Source organism: Nerophis ophidion, linkage group LG06 (assembly GCF_033978795.1).
Source record: "Nerophis ophidion isolate RoL-2023_Sa linkage group LG06, RoL_Noph_v1.0, whole genome shotgun sequence".
Lineage (NCBI taxonomy): Eukaryota > Metazoa > Chordata > Actinopteri > Syngnathiformes > Syngnathidae > Nerophis > Nerophis ophidion.
In genome coordinates this window covers 49,177,834-49,201,711 of record NC_084616.1, presented here as the reverse complement: position 1 = coordinate 49,201,711, position 23,878 = coordinate 49,177,834, and the positions used below count along the sequence as shown (strand labels likewise).

Below are 23,878 nucleotides of genomic sequence, written 5' to 3'. Positions count from 1 at the left end.
TTGTGTGTGATTGAAAATGAGCCTCTGGTGACCACATTGTATAAACTACATTACCCATGATGCGTCAGTGAGGAAGTATCCATCCATGGCTTCTGACAGTCGACGCCGGTTCGGACCTCCTAAGGTCTGCCTGGAAACGAAGTGCGGGTAAATAATGTCGTGTCGCTCCGACAGGTACATGACCAAACATGTTTTTAACTGTACACATTTGTTGTAGCATCTCAATCATTGTCTTTTTTTTGTTTGTCACGCTGTTGTGTCCTTGGGAGTCCATCTCTCTCTCGCTCTCGCTCTGAAATACATTGTATTTACATATTTGATTAAAACATTTGACTGTCAATTTTATTTTTTTCAAATCAAATTTAAATTTAGTGGTTATGGACGAACAAAATGCTTTGAGTGAGACTCGAGCGCCTCAAAAGTAGCTGAGCTGATGACGCGCCTTTCTGCGTCACACATAACTGTTACACAATAAGATTAGACTATTTCCACAACGGTATATTAAATATAGCTGGACTACAATCACTTTTGACTATTAATATGTATTTATGTCTCTATAGATGTATTTGTAAGTTAAACATTCACCTAATTACATAACTAGGCTGGCAAAAGGTCCAACACACACCACATAAAATAATTACATCATATCAAACCTTAATATGCTCATAAAATCTTTACTCCCACATTTACCAAGATGCATCCTGAACATATTTTAAACCAATGTGTCATTTGTATTGTAATGACCTGCTGGTGTTAAAGGGGACAGCACGTTTTCTGAAATGTCATTCACTGAAACAAGAAGGCATATGTATTTTTTTTTAGGATTCTAAAGACAAACAAAATGCTTGCAGGATGCGGCTAATTGGAATCACCATTGTAGCCTTCAAATCCCTCTCTAAACCAGCTTCAAACCTCTCCATCAACGTTTTATTTGCGTGCTGCAAGTAATGTTGCTACAACTTGGTTATTATACAGGTGACGGAACATAAATTAAGTAATATTGGCGGTTTTTAGATGCATATTTAGTGTGGTTTAGCAGAATGGATTCCTCACATTAGCTGCGTTGCTATTAGGGCTGCAAATCTTTGGGTGTCCCACGATTCGATTCAAAATCGATTCTTGGGGTCACGATTCGATATTATATCGCTTTATTTGATTCGATTCGATTCGATTCTCGATTCAAAAACGAAATTTTTCCGATTCAAAACGATTCTGTATTCATTCAATACATAGGATTTCAGCATGATCTACCCGAGTCTGCTGACATGCCAGCAGAGTAGTACATTTTTTTAAAAAAGCTTTTATAATTGTAAAGGAAAATGATTGATCAACTAATTGCAATAATGTAAATTTGTTTTAACTATTAAACGAACCAAAAATAAGACTTATTTTATCTTTGTGAAAACATTGCACACAGTGTGTTGTCAAGCTTATGAGATGCGATGCAAGTGTAAGCCACTGTGACACTATTGTTCTTTTTTTTTATAAATGTCTAATGATAATGTCAATGAGGGATTTTTAATCACTGCGATGCTGAAATTATAACTAATATTGATAATATTCTATTTTGTTTCACTACTTTTGGTTTGTTCTGTGTCGTGTTTGTGTCTTCTCAATTGCTCTGTTTAATGCAGTTCTGAGTGTTGCTGGGTCAGGTTTGGTTTTGGAATTGGATTGCATTGTTATGGTATTGCTGTATTTTTTTGTTGTTTGGATTGATAAAAAAATGTATATATATATATATATATATATATACATATATATATATATATATATATATATATTTTTTTTTTTTTTTTAATAAATTTTTTTCAAATGAGAATCGATTCTGAATCGCACATCGCATTCGAATCGATTTTTTCCCACAGCCCTAGTTGCTAGCCACCTCGAACGAGCTTATTAGCTTATGAGTCACTAGAGAAAAGCGCTATATAAATATAATTCACTTCACAATTCACTATTATTACCAAAAAGAATGCAAAAAACAAACAAACAGATGTGTGGCTGTCGCTCATCAGGATTCATCAGGATCAAAATTCCCAAAAAGTGCAGTTCCCCTTTAATGTTATTTGTTCACATTATTGATTTTCTGAGTTCTCATGTTCGTGAACGTACCGAACCTGAAAGGCGAGAAGGAGGAAGGTGTTGTGTTGTGCAGTGAAATTGGAGACACTTATGTGTGGACAACAGAGGATATGTTGTTGGCCGACTGTTAGCAAAAAATTGCAGGCATCCCAGATAGGGCTCTATATCGTTAAGATGTTATCGATGCGATATCCTTATCGACATTCGTTATCGATACCGTAATTTTTCTGTATTCTTACCGAGACTATATGTAATTGGTGTAAATAAAGATGTTGGAAAAATGCATTTAATATTACTGTTTTTTATTAGCACAAGATAGTGCGCAGGTTCACATCATGATGTAACATCTCAGCAGGGAAATATTTTATCAACACCTGCTTTTTAAGTTCTAAACAAGTCAACTATGTTTGCTAATGCAGTTCTTATGTCATCATCTTGTAAAAAGCTCACCGACCCATCTCTGTTTCTATCCATTACAATTACACTCACCTGGAAATATAATTTATCATTTAACATTCATGTACAGATCAGATACCTGTTAAATGATACATCATATCAAATATATGTTATAAGTCAATACAATATATTAACATGTTGTGTTGGCGTGTATTTTGAAACAATAGAACGAGTTTTGTGTTTATGTTTTACACAGACGTAGTTGAGTGACTGACCGGAGATTGACAGCTACCCACCTATGACCTGTGTTGTTTGAACAATACAAATAAAAAGATCAATTGTAATTTTCAATCGTGAAGTTGTTGTGTAGAGACAGAACTTTAACACAATTAAACAAAGTGTCTATTAATGCCATGTCGCAATCATGCTTCGATGAAGTGACGTCAGACAGCGACTACAAGCTTGTCAGTGGATTTTATCTTACGTCAAAGCAACTTTATGGATTATTGTGGAACTTAAATTTGTTTAAAAAAACTGACTGTCTTTGAATGTCAGCAAAACTAAATTAATGCTATTAGGTCACAATACGAAGGTCCAGAGTAGTCCTGAGTTCAAACCCGGGTTTGGGATCTTTCTGTGTGGTTGATTGGCAACACTAAATTGGCCCAAGTGTGGGAATGTGAGTGTGAATGTTGTCTGTCTGTCCATGTTGGCCCTGCAATGAGTTGGCGACTTGTCCAGGATGTACCGCGCCTTCCGCCCGAATGCAGCTGAGATAGGCTCCAGCACCCCCCGCAACCCGGAAAGGGAGAAGCAGTAGAAAAATAGATGGATGATAACAGTCAGAGAGAAATTCAAATACAAATAGATGAAGTAGACATTGAAAGAGTTGTTGAAACCGAATTTTGGGTGTAATAATAGATTAGAAAATTAACTGGAAATGTCAATAAAAAAATTACAACATACAGTGGCAAGTAATACGTCAATATTGAATAAAGCAAAATATGTTCTGTTCTGGACCCTCTCTTGAACTCTGGCGTTGCCAGCAGTGAGGGGCGACGGGCTGGGGTGGCAATTCTTGTTGGCCCCGGGCTCAGACCCTGCACATTGGAGTTCAACCCAGTGGAAGAGAGGGTAGCTTCCCTCCGCCTTCGGGTGGGGGTACGGGTCCTGACTTTTGTTTATGCTTACTGGAGGGAGTACTTGAGAGTGGTCCCCCGGGTGATTCCCTCGTTCTACTGGGGGACTTGGACGCTCATATTGGCAACAACAGTGAAACCTGGAGAGGCGTGATTGGGAAGAATGGCCGACCGGATCTGAACCCGAGTGGTGTTTTGTTATTGGACTTTTGTGCTCGTCCCAGATTGTCCATAACAAACACCATGTTCAAACATAATGGTGTTCATATGTGCACTTGGCACCAGGACACCCTAGGCCGCAGTTCCATAATCGACTTTGTAATTGTGTCATCGGATTTGCGGTCTCAAGTTTTGGACACTCGGGTGAAGAGAGGGGTGGAGCTTTCTACCGATCACCACTTGGTGTTGAGTTGGCTACAATAGTGAGGGACGATGCCAGACAGACCTGGCAGGCCCAGAAGCATTGTGAGGGTGTGCTGGGAACGCCTAGCAGAGTCTCCTGTCAGATAGAGTTTCAATTCACGCCTACGGAAGAACTTTGTACATGTCACGAGGGAGGTGTTGGACATTGAGTCCGATTGGAAGGTGTTCCTCTATTGTCAAGGCAGCCGATTAGAGCTGTGGCCGCAAGGTGGTTGGTGCCTGTCGTGGCGGTAATCTTAGAACCCGCTGGTGGACACCAGCAGTGAGGGATGCCGTCAAGCTGAAGAAAGAGTCCTGTCGGGTTCTTTTGGCTCATAGGACTCCGGAGGCAGCAGAGAGGTACCGACAGGCCAAGTGGTGTGCAGCTTCAGCGGTCGCGGAGGCAAAAACTTGGACATGGGAGGAGTTCGGGGAAGCCATGGAAAACAACTTCCAGATGGCTTCGAAGCGCTTCTCGACCACCATCTGCCTGAGGAAAGGGAAGCAGTGCAATGACAACACCATGTATGGTGGAGATGTTGTTCTGCTGACCTCGACTGTGGATGTTGTGGAACGGTGGAGGGAATACTTCAAAGACCTCCTCAATCGTACCGACACGTCTTCCTATTAGGAAACAGTGCCTGGGTAATCTGTGGTGGGCTCTCCTATTTCTGGGGCTAAGGTTGCCGAGGTAGTTAAAATCCTCCTTGGTGGCAAGGCCCCAGGGGTGGATGTGACCCGCCCGGAGTTCCTTAAGGCTCTGGATGCTGTGGGGCTGTCTTGATTGACAAGACTCTGCAACATTACGTGGACATCGGGGGCGGTACCTCTGGATTGGCAGACTGGAGTGGTGGTTCCTCTCTTTAAGAAGGGGAACCGGAGGGTGTGTTCCAACTATCGTGGGATCACACTCCTCAGCCTTCCCAGTAAGGTCTATTCAGGTGTACTGAAGAGGAGGCTACGCCGTATAGTCGAACTTCGGATTCAGGAGAAAAAGTGTGGTTTTCGTCCTGGTCGTGGAACTGTGGACCAGCTCTATACTCTCGGCAGGTTCCTTGAGGGTACATGGGAGTTTGCCCAACCAGTCTACATGTGCTTTGTGGTCTTAGAGAATGCTTTCGACTGTGTACCCCGGGAAGTCCTATCGGGAGTGCTCAGAGAGTATGGGGTAACGGACTGTCTGATTGTGGCGGTCTGCTCCTTGTATGATCAGTGTCAGAGCTTGGTCCGCATTGTAAGTAAGTCGGACCCGTTTCCAGTGTGGGTTGGACCCCACTAAGGCTGCCATTTGTCACCGATTATGTTCATAACTTTTATGGACAAAATTTCTAGGCGCAGTCGAGGCGATGAGGGTATCTGTTTTGTTGGCTGCAGGATTAGGTCTCTGCTTTTTGCAGATGCTGTGGTCCTGATGGCTTCATCTGGCTCTCACTGAATTGGTTCGCAGCCAAGTGTGAAGCGACTGAGATAGGAATCAGCACCTTTAAAGGGGAACATTATCACCAAACCTATGCAAGCGTCAATATATACCTTGATGTTGCAGAAAAAAGACCATGTATTTTTTTAACCGATTTCCGAACTCTAAATGGGTGAATTTGGGCAAATTAAACGCCTTTCTGTTCATCGGTCTTTTAGCGATGACGTCAGAACGTGACGTCACCGTAGTAACAGACCCGCCATATTCATTTTCACATTACAAACACCGGGTCTCAGCTCTGTTATTTTCCATTTTTTTGACTATTTTTTGGAACCTTGGAGACATCATGCCTCGTCGGTGTGTTGTCGGAGGGTGTAACAACACTAACAGGGAGGGATTCAAGTTGCACCACTGGCAGGAAATCTGCCGCCAGACCCCCATTGAATGTACCAGAGTGTCTTCACATTTGACCGGCGATGCTAAGACAGACATGGCACAGAGATGTATGGATAACCTGCAGATGCATGTGCAACGATTAAGTCAACGAAATCACAAAGGTGAGTTTTGTTGATGTTGTTGACTTATGTGCTAATCAGACATATTTGGTCACGGCATGACTGCCAGCTAATCGATGCTAACATGCTATGCTAATCGATGCTAACATTCTACTTACGCTAGCTGTATGTACATTTGAAACTAGATACCCACATTTAATGCGAAACAAACACTTACCAATCGACGGATTTAAGTTGCTCCAGTGTCACAAGATGCGAACGTCCTGATCGTTTGGTCTGCACATTTTACCGGCGATGCTAATAAGGCAGCCATGCTATGGGCCACTTCATTAGGTACACCCACGCTATGGCCGAATAGCGTCAATAGCTATTCGCTCAATAGCTTCAATTTCTTCTTCAATTTCGTTTTTGCTATCTGCCTCCATACTCCGACCATCTGTTTCAATACATGCGTAATCTGTTGAATCGCTTAAGCCGCTGAAATCCGAGTCTGAATCCGAGCTAATGTCGCTATATCTTGCTGTGGTAACCACCATGTTGTTTGTATTGGCAGCCCTGTATGACGTCACAGGGAAATGGATAATGGTTTCGAAGATAGCGAAATTAAGGCACTTTAAAGCTTTATTTAGGGATATTCCGGGACCGGTAAAATTTTGAAAAAAAATTCAAAAAATACAACAAGCCACTGGGAACTGATTTTTATTGTTTTTAACCCTTTTGAAATTGTGATAATGTTCCCCTTTAAGTCTGAGTCGATGGTTGTCGCCCGGAAAAAGGTTGAGTTCCATCTGCGGGTTGGGGAGGAGATCTTGCCCCAAGTGGAGGAGTTCAAGTACCTCGGAGTCTTGTTCACGAGTGAGGGAAGAGTGGACCGTGAAGTCGACAGGTGGATGGGTGCGACGTCTTCAATAATGCGGACGCTGTATCGATCCCTGGTGAAGAAGGAGCTGAGGCGGAAGCTCTCAATTTACTAATCGATCTACGTTCCCATCCTCACCTATGGTCATGAGCTTTGGGTTATGACTGAATGGACAAGACCACAGGTACAAGCGGCCGAAATAAGCTTCCTCCGGCGGGTGGCGGGGCTTTCCCTTAGAGATAGGGTGAGAAGCTTTGTCATCCAGGAGGAGCTCAAACTAAAGCCGCTGCTCCTCCACATACCAAAGATGTAAATCCTGGTCTCGTCAGACCAGAGAATTTTGTTTGTCATGGTCCTGGAGTCAATCAAGTGCATTTTGGCTAACTAAGAAATGGCTTCCGTTCGGCCGCTATACCATACTTGCCAATCCTCCCGGATTTTCCGGGGGACTCCCGAAATTCAGCGCCTCTCCCGAAAACCTCCTGGGACAAATTTTCTCCCAAAAATCTCCCGAAATTCAGGCGGAGCTGGGGGCCACGCCCTCTCCAGCTCTATGCGGACCTGAGTGACGTGTCGACAGCCTGTTTTCACGTCCGCTTTCCCACAATATAAACAACGTGCCTGCCCAATGACGTTATAACTGTAGAATGATCGAGGGCGAGTTCTTGGTTTCTTATGTGGGTTTATTGTTAGGCAGTTTCATTAACGTCCTCACAGCGCGGTAACAACACACAACGACAGCAGTCACGTTTTCGTTTACCGTAAAGCAGTTCGTCTGCTGTAAACCGCAATGTTGTGACACTCTTAAACAAGACCATACTGCCATCTACTGTACATGCATATGTGATAATAACATCTACGGCTTTTAGAAGAAAGAGGAAGATACAGCCATAGCGACGCCGACGACGAGTAAGATGAAGAAATACGCTTGTAAGTTCTAAGCCGCAGCTGCAATTGGACCTGGATAGCCTCCGGGGAGAAGTAGTGGACTACCAATTGCTTGGCAGTGAAGATCCTCCTCAGGAAGAAAATATTGACCGGTTTTGGCCCATACTAGGGAGAGATGGAAGATTCCAGACTCTAGTGCATTTGATGAAACGACTCTTGTGCGTGCCACACAGCAATGCATCATCAGAAAGGATGTTCGGCATGGTTAGAAAAATAGTGACAGAGAATAGAACAAGGGTGGACAATTCAACCCCTAACTCAACAATGAGTAGATGAGTGCTATGTGTGTGTATGTGTAAATAAATGAACACTGAATTTCAAGTATTTCTCATATATATATATATATATATATATATATATATATATATATATATATATATATATATATATATATATGAAATACTTTCTTTAGCTGTAAATATACTCCTCCCCTCTTAACCACACCCCCAACTACGCCCCTGCCCCACCCCCGACCACGCACCCACCCCAACCCCCACCTCCTGAAATCGGATGTGTCAAGGTTGGCAAGTATGCGCTATACCATACAGGCCTGATTGGTGAATTGCTGTAGAGATGGCTTCTCATCCAACCTGATGGCGCTTGAGAGCTGCTGCAAAGAGGAATGGGCAAAACTGCAAACATTTAGGTGTTCCAAGGTTGTGGGATCGTTTTCAAAAATACTTGTGGCTGTAATTGTTGCCAAATGGTGCGTCAGCAAAGTTTAGAAAAAAAGCTGTGAATAATTATGTATATGTGATTTCTTATTCTTTTTATTTCCAATACAGTACATTTGCAAAGTTAAACATTTTGGAATGAGCGTGTAACATAACAAAATGTGAAAAAAATAAAACGCTGCGAATACTTTCTGGCTGCACTGTATGTTTCAATGTCAGTTCAAAGCCTTGAAGTAAAATGTTTATTGGATGTGTTCTTAAATTAGGCCTTCTAATGAAATTACAGCAAACAACCTTCAATTCTGCCACCAAGCGGCTAAACAGGCCCTTGTGAGCATGTAATGAGAGACAATCAAACATCAATTAAAAAAAAAAGATACAATTATCACTTTTGTCTATTTTCTTGATTGTTCTGCACAGTGAAGCAGTGGTTAGTATTGCCGCCAAACAGCGATAAGGTTCTGGGTTGCCATCTCTTCTTTGATCTTTCTGAGGAGTTAGCATGTTCTCCTTGATTTTCCAGATACTTCGGCTTCTCCTCATAGTCCAAAAACATGAGACTATCAATTTTACATTATGTCAAAGATTATTACAACTGTTGTCTCTGTGTCTGGTCTAGCAGGGATGTGAAGCTGAAGATGGTTGAGGCTTGCCCGTGTTCTGTATTTGAGTTTTTTTGTCAAATTTAGCCGTTTGTGTGACTCTGATTATTGACCAGCAAAAAAGGATCAGCAAAAGACATTATCCTGTCCTCTTCTTTTACTTCTAGGTGCCTCTAATAATACCAGCCAAGCAGCTATTTGCTGCCAGTGTTACACTGATCCTCTTAAGTGTCTTCCATGCACACAATGTCAGAGAGTGTCGAGGACGCATGGACGTGACAGAAAAGGAGGCTGGTATTGTACTGTATGCCTAGTGCTATATTCATTCACATTAGAGCCAAAGATACATTTGCCAAGGCAAGATGGACAACAACAGGTTGTCATCCGAAGCGGATAGAACCTTACTCGACTGTACAGGTGCCAGAATCTCTGGCTGTTGGTCTCTGAGGTCCGACTCCAGGTATGACCCGCCTGCATTGATGTTTCTTGTATAATACAAGCAAGATGCTGCTTTTATTGCGAAAAATGTTAACTTGTTTGTTGTGTGTGTTGTGTGAGCTATAAATAGTCTTCTCAGCAGGGGTATCTGAGAGGTCACAGGCGGCGTAGGTTTATGATGCATGTGAGCGACAGCACAAGTTTTTTTTTTGTGGGTAGTCTCTCTGATGGTTCCCTAAAATGTGTATCAGTCGTCAACAAGAGTATGCAAAACACTTCTTATTCATAATTTTCCTATATGTAGTTTAGCTTCATAAATTAATTCTAATTTCAGCTGAGAAGATAATGAGATTAGAATTTATGTGGTTTCACAGCTGGTACCACTTACACAATGCAACTTTATGTTGTAAAAAAAATATATCACTTAATAAGTGGTGTTAAAAGTGTTAAGAGTTTACCATATTTTCAGAGTTGACAGTTTCACTTGGTTTCTGCTATCCTGTGTCTGTCCTGATGTTTCCATACTGGTCATCATTGTTTTGATACATAATGTAACTAAATGTATTACTTCCACCTGCCTGTTGTCCCTATACTGATCTGGTGATTACTGAACCGGTATTCTTTTACAAATGTTGGTGCAATATCTCACTCCCGTCAAAATTAATAATTTGAAACTGATAAAAGTACATATAACCACTTATTTTTTGTTGTTTATATGACAGAAGCTTGTGTAGTGTAACGTTCAGGTTCTAACTTGCGTACTCGTTTTCCAGCGGGAGCGGAGAGGACTCTTTGGACCGGCTCCTGCCCCCCGCAGGTGCACCCCGCAGAAAGAGCACTACTTCGCTGAGTAAAACAGAGCCCCCCTTGCTTCGCACAGGCACCCGCACAATCTACACCGCTGGCCGACCTCCCTGGTACGATGAGCATGGAGCGCAGTCCAAAGAGGCCTTTGTCATCGGTATGATGCTCAGTGAAGTTGTTTTGACTTTCTTAGCTTGCCACTTTTTTTGTTGAGCTGCACAGCATTTCTGCTTGTCCCACTTAAACACGTAACTGCTGTGACATACGCATGCGGCCCAACAACATTAGACACACTCTGCAAAACACATATAATGGTCTTCTGAAATAGAGTGCTGTGTGTATCGGCAGGGTTATGTGGGGGCAGTGCCTCAGGGAAGACGACCGTAGCCAATAAAATCATTGAGGCTCTCGATGTGCCCTGGGTGGTGCTACTGTCCATGGATTCCTTCTACAAGGTAAGTCATTCGTGCATGTCAATATACTTTGTTCATGATGTTTTCAAAGTAAGCAGATATCAACAGACGGTGTTCAAATAGTTTTCAGTAATACAGATTACATTGTTTTATGCCTCAGGGCTATTATTTAAAGAGTACCTGTGATAGTTTTCACTTTTCTGACTTACAAACAATTTTGGATACTGGTCTTGATACTCCCTGTTATGTGGTGGCGACTTATACAGGGTGTACCCCGTCTACCGGCCGAATGCAGCTGCGATCGGCTCCAGTACCCCCCGTGACTCCAAAAGAGACACGCGGTAGAAAATGGATAGATGGATGTTAATACTAAAGCATTTGGGCGAGAGCTTGCACACCGTTTTGGATGCCTCTCAATGCTGTGCTTTTTAACAGTAGGCCATTTGTCACATACTTATGTGGGCATTCTCGAACATGCTGTGTCGGCAAGCCTCCTGCCCCTCTGCTGAGCCGTCGCAGCCAAGACTGCTGCCTGTAACTTCTGTGTCATTCCTTTTCGAATGACATCCCGCCTGCTCTGATGTATTTAAAATAAATACTTTTGTGTTTATTTTACCCAAGACTGTTTTGTCAAAATGAGCAACAATGTATGTATGTAATCATTCTAGGCTTTGTAAGAACCTTGGAGCATTATCATGTCGCACTTATGCTAAGTGCTAATTGTTTCAGGGACAAGATAAGAACATAAAACTGTCACTTAAAATGTCCGCTCTCACTGGAATGACAACTGTTGGGATGGTTGTGTCTTTCAGCAAAAGACTTAATCCTCACTCCTCAGATAACAAATGAGCATCTTGCTCAGTCTTCGTAGCAATGTTGTTGGGTTTTATTCCATTAATTGAGAGTCAAGTTGATAGCCAAAATCCCCTATTTCAGTCTGTCTGAATTTTTAGCGTCGCGTGCGGAATTTCAATGTTGACCAAATTCTCGGCCTGGTGCCACTATCTTCTACTATACAGGTGAGAGGCATGATTTAGATCCTGTCATTAACTTTTCCAGACTAAAAGGCAATACAGCAGAAGCAGCTCAAGTAACTAGCATTACCTCTCACTAGTGGTTGAAAAAGCAGTGTGAGCATGATGATGTGAGCAAGGTCACTATACCACTATGTTAGCTTTTACATTAACGATGTCTTTATAGCTTGGTCAATATATACTGTAGGTCATGGCATATAAATGGAGCGTTGTTATAAGTTGTTTGATGTTTTAAAGGGCTTTAATGGACTAAAAAGATGAATCCCCATTCTTAGTTGCTTCGTACTAGTGGCTTTTTCCTATCTACAACACACAGTGTGTTCTTGTCTCATGTAGGAATTGTGGATGATGGGCAAAATTCCACAAAAATTGCAGTTTTCCTTTGTCAAAGTTGCAGATGACAGATATTTTTCTTTAATGTGCTTGACATGCTTCATCTGCTAAACAACTAAGTGACAGTCTGTTGGGTTTGACAGGATTTATATCCTGAGGAACAAGCCTTGGCCGCAAGTAACGATTACAACTTCGATCATCCGGGAGCCTTCGACTTTGAGCTGCTGGTTGCCACCCTGCGGAAGCTGAAGCAAGGAAAAAGTGTGAAAATTCCTGTGTATGACTTCACCACCCACAGACGACAAAAAGACTGGGTGAGTGTGGTGTTTTTAAGCTTAAAGGGACCAGTGCCTCAGTGGGGCACCTTTTAAATTAATTTTAATGAAATACTCCATAAATATCAAAGTTGAGTACAGGTCAAATCTGCCTCATATTCCTTTTGGTCAAAAGGCTCACATTTGGTAGCCTCTCTGCCCGACTTCGCGTCTGTTGCGATTATTAAGGGGCCGAGGTTTAGCCCTAGAAAATGTGACAATGAACTCTGCTGAGCAGCACTTACTGCTAGACAGCAGGCAAGACATACTGTACACGGACCTGGTATGGGTATCAAATTCTGTACGTTTTTTAGGCACTGACCGTAATCTGTTGGAACTACTATCATACAGTAAGGCTCCTCTTTTCCAAAATGCGCTAGCTTGATGCTAATTCCAATTGGATATGCCATAGAAAGGCATGTGCGGGAACGCGGAAATTTGTGTTTTTAAACATCAATTTTCATGTAAAAATATCACTTTGGCTTTTTTTTATGACATTATAAATACAAATATATTGTAAATTATATTTGCTGAACTTTCGCCTCAGCCACAGTTACTTGCTGTTTCTCTTGCCTAAACGCCGCACTGAGTTGCAGTACGAGGAGGTGATCAGGAGGACCAAAACAAGTGCTCTTGTTAGCTAACCATCTAGCTAGCTTACTTGTTGTCGACTCCATTCGCTCTCTGAGTCACAACGTTGACGGCTGTCTATTTTGCTGAATAATATTTGGATGACTACAATCCGAACACTGTTAGTTCAGAAACAGTTGAAGTTGTAGAGTATTTACTAGTAGCCAGCGAGAAAGTATATTTTCAACCTTTATTTTCGACAGAGGTCACATAACCGGAATATATTACCCACGGACCTTGCTACAGGACAGAGTTGCCAAATGGAAAACGTTTTCTGAGTTCTTTGCATGGTTTTTATACATTACATTTTACATAGTACATATGTGGTATGTTACATAATTGGACATTTATGTGTCAAAAAGACATCCAAAAGAAGTTGGTAAATGAGAATGAATTTCAAGGTAAAATAAAGTGTAGAATTCAACCCAATAGCAGAAAATGTAGCCTTGATTTTCAAAAAAATGTTTTCGGGGTTTGCTAGCAGCACTACAGTATGTGCTGATAGAAATATTCCACTTTTTTTTCCTCAATTGTCCTTTGTTTCTCAATGGATAGTCACACCCCTGTAACAATTAACAATGTGCAATGTGAAAGGTAGCGATCTGGTCCTCCTAAAGAAATATGCAAGACCTTGTAGAAATCTTGTGAAGTTCTCGTACCCAACCTTTAACAAGATTTAGGAATTGTATTTGAACCACATATAACCTAAAAACAGTCCAATCTCATCAGGTATAACGAGTACTGTACAACATCTAAAATATGCAGTAAGTCTGAAAATGTGATAAAAGGAGAATATGTCCTCTTTTAAGGAGGATGCAGATAATACAGGCCAGGACTTAAATCTATGTTAACTAGGGTTGGGTATCGAGTATCGAGTATCGATTGGAACCGGGACTAACTTTCCGATTCTCGCGGTATCGTTCAAAAGTTTAAATTCCGATTCCTAGTTTCGATACCCAGTCCGCCGACCGGAAAAAAAATGTCCGCCGACCCGGAAGAAGAAGCCGTTGAACACCTTGAAGAAGCGCCCACCGCCGGAAGTGTTAGCATAGCCGAGCCTATGTAGCCGAGCGAGTCAGTCAAGCATGGATAGCGGTCGTCGGCGGTCGAAAGTGTGGCTTTATTTTACAAAAAAAAATGAAATATCGGCGAAATGCAACATGTGCGACAGGACTGTTTCGTGCTTAGGAGGGTGCACGTCGAACATGATAAAGCACCTAAGAGTTCATGGAGTACACATAAATGCGTGTCCCGTCTTCGACGCGCTGCGCCGACCGTCCTCCTCTGCCTCTTCCTCTGGCTCCGGCTCCGACGCCCAGCCTGGCACCTCGGTGACTGCACTGCAGTGCAAAATCCGATAAGTAAAACAATATATATGCAATAGATAATGTGTTTTGCGCCAACGTTGAGGCAGCTAACAAATTATCCCGCGTATTTTTTCATAGACAATTTACAACCTGCTAGCCAGGCTCCGCGATGCGCTCTGTGTACTCCGTTCACCATAGTGGCACAGAAAGGTCACTGCACACATAATCAAAAGACTGCATCCCTTTTCTGAGGTGGAATCTCCAACATTTAGGTTAGTTAAGCAATAACGTTAGAGCTAAGCTAATTGATACTGGGCTAAACAGTAACAGCAACTTTACATGTTTGTTTATGTTTGCAGGGATATGGTGAAAACTCTCAACCCAAAATACATACCACTTTCCAGGGACTACCTTTCAAACACATTGATCCCGGCATGGTACAAGGTGGAGAAGTGTAACATCATTACAGAGCTCAGTGAAATCAGCTCTGTGAGGAATTTATAGTAAAGTTCATAAAAAGTTAATAGAATTAAAATTGATGGAGAATGTCAGACTATTTCATTCAGAAAGATTGTAGGTTAGTTAGCTCATTTAAAACATCCAAAACTTATTTTGAACCCAGCCTTTTTAAAAAAAATGTTTTTAAAGAAAGAATCGGAATCGAAACAAAGAATCGGAATCGGAATCGTTTGAATTCAAACGATACCCAACCCTAATGTTAACCTTCCTACCTTTTATGTTTGCTAATTGTGTATTTTTTTTAAATTTCCAAGTATTTCATTATTATCTATCAGGGTTAGGAGCACAAAAGATTTAAGTCCTTTTTAAATAAAAGACAGAGCGCGCTCATCATGTTGAGAACAATGTGATAATCATGTCCACATACTTGTCAATAAAACATAATATTTTGAAAAGTTAACCTATTTTAATAGTTACATTCAAAAAGTGAAATTATTTTGTATTATTAATGTTACTGAATTAGTCAACATGTTCTCTCTGAAGACTCCTGTGTGTGTCTCCCCTACAGAAGAACGTATATGGTGCAAGTGTAATTATATGTGAAGGAATCATGGCTTTTGCAGATAAAGATCTTCTTCAGGTAAAGTGACATGTTTGGAATAAAGTATATCTCCGGGTTTAACTTTTTATTGAATGTGGTAAATATTAATCGAACTGAACATGTGATTGACCATTTCAACTGCAGCTCCTGGACATGAAAATCTTTGTGGACACAGATTCAGACATCCGACTGGTCCGTCGCCTCCGTAGGGATATCACGGAGCGCATGCGGGACATCGAAGGTGTCATCAAGCAATACAACAAGTTTGTAAAGCCCGCCTTTGAGCAGTACATCGAGCCAGCCATGAGACTGGCGGACATTGTTGTGCCACGAGGTTGAAACAACATTTTTTTTTGTATGCAACTTTATCACTGTATTACAAAGAAAGCACCGTTCACACCTCCTCTTACTGACTTCTCTTCAAGGTGGCTGCAATATGGTGGCCATCGATCTGATAGTCCAGCATGTGCACAGTCAACTGGAGGAGGTAAGAGGAACATTACGTGAACATGAGACAGTGGCGCCATCTTGTGGGTGAATGCTGTACCGAGAAAAAAATTCAAAAAAGTTACCAGAAGTTTTTCTTATTTCAAAAACACTGTTATTTCCTTGGGTCAAGTTCTATTTTAATACACTACTTTAAATTGCTAGTCAGATTTGAGCACTTCATGATGTTGTTGACACATGGAACCAACTTAAAGCTACTTTCTTTTCACATTTTTTTATATCATCTGCTATTTTCTCTTTATGCAGCGTGAGCTCAGTGTCAGGTACGCTAATGTGCATTTTGTAGTTAACTAGTGCATGTAACTCTATCTTTGTCTTCTCTGCGGTCAAGTCACACAATTTTGATGTCTTTTTTGATTAGGGCGCTTCTAGCATCCGCTCAGCAGACACAACCACTGCCACAGACGCTCAGTGTGTTGGAGAGCACGCCACGAGTCAGAGGCGTCCACACCATCATCAGGTAGCGATGCCTGCTTCTGCGATTTTGTGGGTGAATTGAAATCATCCCGGATGTACAACTTGATTTGTCTTCTCTGCAGGAATAAAGAAACCAGCAGAGATGAGTTCATCTTCTACTCAAAGAGATTGATGCGCCTTCTTATAGAACATGCACTTACCTTTTTGTCATCACAGGTGCGTAGTTAGTGAGTACACCATATAAAGAGCTGTTTGTGTACTAGAATTAAACCACTGTGACTGATATGCTTTAAGTGTCTTTCATATGCAATGCAACCTTTAACCTGTAATTTGATTATCAACAACGTCACAAAAGTTACTGACAAGCTCTAGATCCATCAGTGCATTTCCCATACCGCTTGTCCTCATTAGTATCATGGATTAGTAGTAGTTATCCCAGCTGATTTCGGGTGAGAAGGGCAATCTTCAATTAACTTAACATGCATGTTTTTGGAATGTAGGAGGAAGCCGAAGAAAACCCAGCCGAAATCAAATAATAGGTTATGGTCAAGGTTTAGGGCTTCACGGTGGCAGAGGAGTTAGTGCGTCTGCCTCACAAAACGAAGGTCCTGAGTAGTCCTGGGTTCAATCCCAGGCTCGGGATCTTTCTGTGTGGAGTTTGCATGTTCTCCCTGTGAATGCGTGGGTTCCCTCCGGGTACTCCGGCTTCCTCCCGCCTCCAAAGACATGCACCTGGGGATAGGTTGATTGGCAACACTAAAATTGGCCTTAGTGTGTGCATGTTGTATGTCTATCTGTGTTGGCCCTGCGATGAGGTGGCGACTTGTCCAGGGTGTACCCCACCTTCTGCCCGATTGTAGCTGAGATAGGCACCAGCGCCCCCGCGACCGCAAAGGGAATAAGCGGTAGGAAATGGATGGATGGATGGGTCAAGGTTTGCAAGCAGTCTGTGATCATGCACTACAACATGCAAAATGAAACCAAAATTAAATATCTGAAAACAACATCAAAAATACTCATGTTGGACAAAAATAGTATTGTGTGTACATTCTGTTTTTTATTTTATTTATTTTGTTATATGAATTATGGTAGTATTCATTCATTATACATTGAATATGTTCATAGCTAGTGCATACAAATGAAATGTTTTGTTTATTTTGTCACTTTTATCCTTCAAAATGATTGAATTTGGGCCAACATTTTGTAATATATGCTTAAAAAAACAACAACAAAAACCTAAATCCTCAATTTTGTGCAACTGCAATACTTGAAGCACGATGTGTATCAGTATGTACCTTTTAATAATGGTATTATTTATATTTTTCCAAAATAATGCAAAATAATCGGCCAACACAACAACAAGAATATTTGACTGGTTTTGTTGGCTGGTATTTTTATGTTGATTCATTTTTAGTAATATATTTCAGATTTTATATATTTATATATTTATATCTTATATTACTTGAGATCATGTAATTGGTCTAATTAACATGGCAAGAAAACAAGTATTTTTGACCCAAATGTTTGATATTTTTAATTTTAATATATTTAATTTTTTCCAGTATTGTGGAGCATTAAGGGACCAAAATGGAAATGGCCTGATGGAGATAATAATTATGTAAACCATGAGATTACTTTCCTCAAAATAATTTTAAGTCACTTTACTCAAATTAAACATAATTCAATGTTTCTCCTGCTTAAAAATAATAATCGCATTTGATTTAATGACAATTGGATTACGGTACCAATTATTGGTAAATCATTTACATTTAATGGGAAACTTTTTTTGGAATGTTGCTTAACTTTCACAATTTCACATTTAATGCAAATTTGGCTTATATTTGAGTCAACGAAGGCAGCGCTATCCTGGCCATAAATCACTTGACAAAATCAGTTTAAACGCGCCAATAATACTCTAAGTACATTTTGTGACTTGAGTTTTATTCGAACAACACCATTAAGGTTTTTATATACACACTACATAAGTATGTACTTATAGTGTGTATATAAAACCTTAAAGGAGGTGTTATGATGTTTTTAGAGATTTTTATGAGCAGAATAGAACGACTCCCATTGGCTCCATTGTAAGCAAACTTTTAATCGCATTTATTTACATTTAGAATGCATAAAATAATAAAAATATATGTGTCCTTCTCTTACATAAGAATTGTGTATCCATCCATCCATCCATCCCTTTTCTACCGCTTGTGGTCGCAGGGGGTGCTGGAGCCTATCTCAGCTGAATTCGGGCAGAAGGCGGCGTATACCCTGGACAAGTCGCCATCACAGGGCCAACACAGATAGACAGACTACATTCACACTCACATTCACACACTAGGGCCAATTTTAGTGTTGCCAATCAACCTATAATAGGCACAATTCCCCCCAAAAGTGGAGTTCCCCATTTACTGGCATCATTGACACAAATTCTCAACAAGTCCTCTACAATCATGTTAATGTGTAGGTTGTTTGTGGCACCATGTAGAAACAATCCACACTCTTGCTTTGTTGTTGAAAATACTGCAATATGTAAGGAAAGGCAATGTACTGTGTATACAGTACTACTGTGTACCCCTAATATGCATCGCATGAATAAAAGGTATTTTCTCTGTCTCAGCCTTGCAAGGTTCAGACACCACAGGGCCATGAGTATGAGGGACACAGATTTGGAGGTAAAGGGGTGAGTGTTTCTTGCTCGTTATTCAAGTGTGTCTTTTGGGCTTTCGATCATCGAACTGTTCCGCTAACTCATGTCTACAGATTACTGGTGTGTCCATTCTGCGGGCAGGAGAGACCATGGAGCCAGCCCTGAGGGCTGTGTGCAAGGACGTGCGTATTGGCAAGATCCTCATCCAGACCAACCTGGACTCAGGAGAACCCGAGGTAGGTAGGTCTTGCTCATTTTGAAGCAAGTGTTCTTAACAGAAAATACACGTCTGAAGAAACCCATTAAACAAAAGGGGAAGAGGTTCGATTGTTTCTCTACAGATGATGGGCGTCTCCTTGGAAACTACACCACCTGTTTTGTAACCATGGTAACCTGTCTCTTTTCCTATGGGCCTCCCCAGCTACATTACCTGCGTCTGCCCAAAGACATCAGCGAAGATCATGTCATCTTAATGGACAGCACTGTGTCGACTGGTGCAGCAGCCATGATGGCAGTGCGAGTACTTCTGGTGGGTTTACTTGACATTATTAGCCTTACTTCAGACCTCAGGATCACCTACCAATATTGCTTTTTTTAACACCAATATTCACCAAGCAGACACAATATTATGATCACTTGTAAGAGGTAATAATCAATAACAATTGTGTTCATTACTGTACTTGTAATATGCACTGCACAATAATTTTCCTGAGAGAACTCTCCTGAAGGAAACAATAAAATACTATCTATCTATCTATCTATCTATCTATCTATCTACACAATTTTGGAAGCAAAAATTTAATGTCAAGATTCTCAGAAGAGCTGCAGTACCCTCTCAGTGCACCAGTTCAAACTACATCGGTTTCATACAGCGCCCGTATTGGGTCACATTCGATTACACAAAATGTCATAATGTTGGTCTGTGATGTGTTTGCGACTGAGCAGGACCACGAAGTACAGGAGGAGAAAATCCTGCTGGTGTCGCTGCTGATGGCAGAGCTCGGTGTGCACTCTGTGGCCTACGCCTTCCCAAAGGTTAAAATCATCACCACAGCTGTGGACAAGGACCTTGACGACTCTTTACACGTCATCCCCGGTATCGGTAAGGCATTACTCACACTTTCTGGTTCGAGTGGAATATTGAATTGTTATAGAGTACCTGAGAAAGATATTATAAAGGTGTGTGCTTTTAGGGGACTTTGGGGACCGCTACTTTGGGACGGATGGCTCTGACAGATGGAGTGATGAAGAGGATCAAGAACAGCCATCATACTGATGTGCGAAAGACTACTTGAACATTCTTTTCTTTATGGCGTATTGTCAACTCACACTCCTGTACCCTTTGAGGGGGTGAGTTTTGGTGCATCATTAACAACTGAGAATTTTTAAACTATGGTGCTTATAGAAAGTGGTGCAATTACTCTATGTAATAACAATGTTATGTTTCAAATGATGTTATTCAGGATTTCACTGCACCAGCTTTTCATTCATCAAGTTATTTGCGGAAATATGCTTCTGGTCAATGAGTTACAATTACGGGAAAGCAAATGACCTCAGAAACATACTTGATTGCAAAGAACAAAAAAGGAAAGTCAGTTTAGAAACACAATAGGAGATAAAAATATATTAAACAAAACTTGCAATCAGTCTTAAAGGTGAATAATTTAGGGGGAGAATTAAAAAAACACGAAACCAAGCGTGAAACATAGCACCGTAGTCTCCTAAGACCAAACATTTTGTATGACATGCATTTTTTATTTATCTTGGTTATTTGGGCTCTTTGGAACCCAAAGGGTATAAACACAAAGAAGTTTCCATCCGAACTTTTCAATGTGTTTTCGGTTCTCTTGAACCCATGTGATGTGATATACGCTTCCTCCACCACTAATTGGCAGTATAATGTCCTCATAAGTGCAAACTAGTGTCTTGTAGATTAGATGTTGCATTGTTGTCTAAACAACCAAAATTGTGATGGCCACATATGAGGATGTTAAGTCCTAGGAAGATATTTATTTAGCAGACTCATTACTTTCAGCATTCTGCTGGATACCGTAAATACATATTATATACATAAAAATATAACAGAATGTACTACAAACAACTACAATATGTTTTTTTGATGTAATGTAATAATATTGTACAGCATTTACCTTGGAAGTGGACTTCTACACTATCTTTCTCCAGCTCATTCTCCGTCAAACACACCATCAGCAGCTTCCCCATATTTTTATGGATAAATGGCCACCATTTAGATAGTATTGTAATATTATTGGCTGGCATTTTTGACTCCTTCTGCTTCATTATGGTTCAGATCAGCTGTGATTCGCTCTAATTGGTTACAAGTTGGTGACACACTCGGTTATGTTTTTGATGATTTCTTTCTTCAATTCGATGACTATCATTTTCTTCATCTTCTCAGCACTGTCCTTCACACTTAAGCCTTGTGTATACTTTCACGTCGCGTATTTTGTGTCTCCTCTGACGGCGTCTTGTTGATTAATAGTTCTTCCATGGGGGGTGACGCCCGGCCTGTATTTATCTTCCAAAACACTAAGGGGCAGTGTCTCCTGAAGGACCAACTGCAGCTGTCATTGTCTGAAACTGTATTTGCTTTTTGTGAAGAATGACGATAGATGACAACCGCATCTTCGACATCTTTGTCTACACTGAAACTAATTATTCAGAATCACCAGTTTACTTTTAATTGACGTTTTATTTATAAACCAGGGGAAAATACATTGGTGAAGATGGACTGTACAACTTTTGAACAAGTCGCGGCAAAGGACACTATTATTATTTGCAACGCTATTTGACCGTAAAATCTGGAGAGCGCATCAGGCTTGCTGTTTTGGAAGCTGGGTTTGTAGGCAATGGAAAAGCGGAAACGAGTAAGAAACAGTGACCACTGTGCTAATAAGTCTTAGAGCAATCTGTGACGGTCTCGAACTGTCGTTGTACGGATTCTCAGGATCACCAAGGAATGACATTCTGCCGAGCAGGTGAAGACTACTTTTATTTTGCAATATTTATGTCTCTTGCCGGTTTTCTTTTCAGTCTTCCCATTTTTCTACTCGCTCTTCCGCTCCAGCTATTCGGCTGCATGCGTCGTCTTCCTTTTCCTCTCGCGCTCAGCATCGGCTTCCTTCTGGCTCCTTCTCTCTCCGTCTCTACCCCTGGCGTTTACGGCCGCTGCCCTTTTATACAGTGTGAGAGGAGATTTAAATTGTGCCCAGCTGGGCAACCCACGCACCTGATAATATTTGTGGGGTTGATTGCGGCGCGCCCCGCCTCGCTGCGTGCTCGCAGTACGCGCCTCCTCGCCGCCATCTTGGGCTGGGCTCCGGCGTCCCCTGCCTCACTGTCGGACTGACGGCCATGCCTCCTCTCCGCCAGCTTGCAGCGGGCTACGGTGTGCCCGGCCTCGCTGTCCGACTGCCGGCTCCGCCTCTCCACACAATCCTAATGTATGACAGGTTCTTATGATCTATGACAACCAGGAATGGCGTGGTTTTCGCCTCCGGCCAGTGCCTCCATTAATGTAGCACGAAAGCGATGGCCAGCAGCTCTATAGTCCCCCTGTCATAGTTTCTATCCCCTGCTTTGAGTTGACGTGAGAAGAAAACACAAAGTGAAGCTTCTAGTGGAACAGAACTGCGTCATCTCCTGTATACGATACATCAATCTTGACAAAAAAATTGTAAAACAGGATCAACGTGCCTAAGAATAGATGCTGCCTCACTGTCGGACTGACGGCCACGCCTCCTCTCCGCCATCTTGCAGCAGGCTACGGTGTGCCCTACCTGGCTGTCCGACTGCCGGCTCCGCTTCTCCACACAATCCTAATGTACGACAGGTTCTTATGATCTATGACAACCAGGAATGGCGTGGCAGTCGCCTCCAGCCAGTGCCTCCATTAATGTAGCACGAGAGCGATGGCCAGCAGCTCTATAGTCCCCCTCTCATAGTTTCTATCCGCTGCTTTGAGTCGACGTGAGAAGAAAACACAAAGTGCAGCTTCTAGTGGAACAGAACTGCGTCATCTCCTGTATACGATACATCAATCTTGACAAAAAAATTGTAAAACAGGATCAACATGCGTGAGAATAGATGCTGCAGTAAACATTTGTTTTAGCGAAGAAAAGGTGGCCTCAGCTTCTTGGGTCCACCTGAAAGGAACCTTAATGGATGTGAGTCCCATCAAAGGTTCAGCTTTGCTGCTAAATTGGATGAATCGCCTATAGAAGGTAGAAAAACCCAAGAAAATTTGCAAGCGCTTTCTTGATGTAGGATATAGCCACTCAATTACTGCCTGGATTTTGGCAGGATCAGGTTTGTGATGGCCCTTCTCCACGATGAACCCCAGAAACAACAAAGATGGCCAGTGAAATGTGCACTTTTCAGCTTTGACATATCGCCGATTCTCCAATAATCGCTGCAAGACGAGACGGATTTGCGGACATGTTCTTAGAGATTTCTGGAAAAGATAAATATTTCATCGAGGTACACAGAACACAATTGCTTGGTCATCATCGTGAGGCCAAAAGGCATAATTAAATATTCAAAATGCCCTGCAGGGGTGTTAAAAGTGGTATTCCACTCATTCCACTCCTTCATTCTTACCAAATGATAAGTATTGTGTAAGTCTAATTTAGTGAAAACTTCTGACGACGATGAAGAAGTTTAATGCTTAATCCATTAGTGGCAACGGATAGCTATTCTTGTCAGTAAGACCGCATTAGTCAATACAGGGCCGCATAGATTTTTTTTTTCTCAACAAAAACGACCCCCAATAGAGAGGAAGAGGGGCAAATGAGACCTGCGAGAGATGAGAAAATATAGTCACTTAATAGGAATTGTTCTGGGCCTGACACGTTATAGAGTCTTGCCACAGGTAACAATGACTCCGGGAGGAGTTTAATTTAACAGTCTTAAAGACG

At 41.6% G+C, this 23,878-nt stretch overlaps 1 protein-coding gene across 5 annotated transcripts; it reads left to right on the top strand.

The window, feature by feature from the left end:
• The first annotated feature begins 61 nt into the window (after positions 1–61).
• On the top strand, positions 62–20,587 carry uckl1a (uridine-cytidine kinase 1-like 1a). 5 transcript variants are annotated; one of them, XM_061904068.1, is made up of 15 exons: positions 62–174; positions 10,249–10,436; positions 10,628–10,734; positions 12,203–12,373; positions 15,338–15,409; positions 15,515–15,704; positions 15,796–15,857; positions 16,124–16,140; positions 16,239–16,337; positions 16,417–16,510; positions 18,912–18,974; positions 19,055–19,177; positions 19,363–19,470; positions 19,887–20,043; positions 20,135–20,587. In XM_061904068.1, exons 1-15 carry the CDS (start codon positions 155–157, stop codon positions 20,215–20,217), a joined length of 1,554 nt encoding a protein of 517 aa, XP_061760052.1. In that variant the 5' UTR covers positions 62–154; the 3' UTR covers positions 20,218–20,587. The 5 variants fall into 5 exon arrangements, 4 of the variants coding, with proteins under 4 accessions (XP_061760052.1, XP_061760051.1, XP_061760050.1 ...); XM_061904067.1 differs by having other exon boundaries at positions 67–147; XR_009807231.1 differs by lacking the exon at positions 62–174 and adding an exon at positions 9,265–9,497 and having other exon boundaries at positions 19,055–19,181.
• The last annotated feature ends 3,291 nt before the right edge of the window (positions 20,588–23,878 follow it).

What these genes read in the sequence shown, in the direction of transcription:
- uckl1a (XM_061904066.1), top strand. Translation starts at nt 9,400, where the DNA reads ATGGACAACAACAGGTTGTCATCCGAAGCGGATAGAACCTTACTCGAC. An exon ending in TCTCTGAGGTCCGACTCCAG is followed by an intron (nt 9,498 to 10,248) that starts GTATGACCCGCC and finishes CTCGTTTTCCAG; the next exon opens with CGGGAGCGGAGAGGACTCTT. An exon ending in CAGATAAAGATCTTCTTCAG is followed by an intron (nt 15,410 to 15,514) that starts GTAAAGTGACAT and finishes TTTCAACTGCAG; the next exon opens with CTCCTGGACATGAAAATCTT.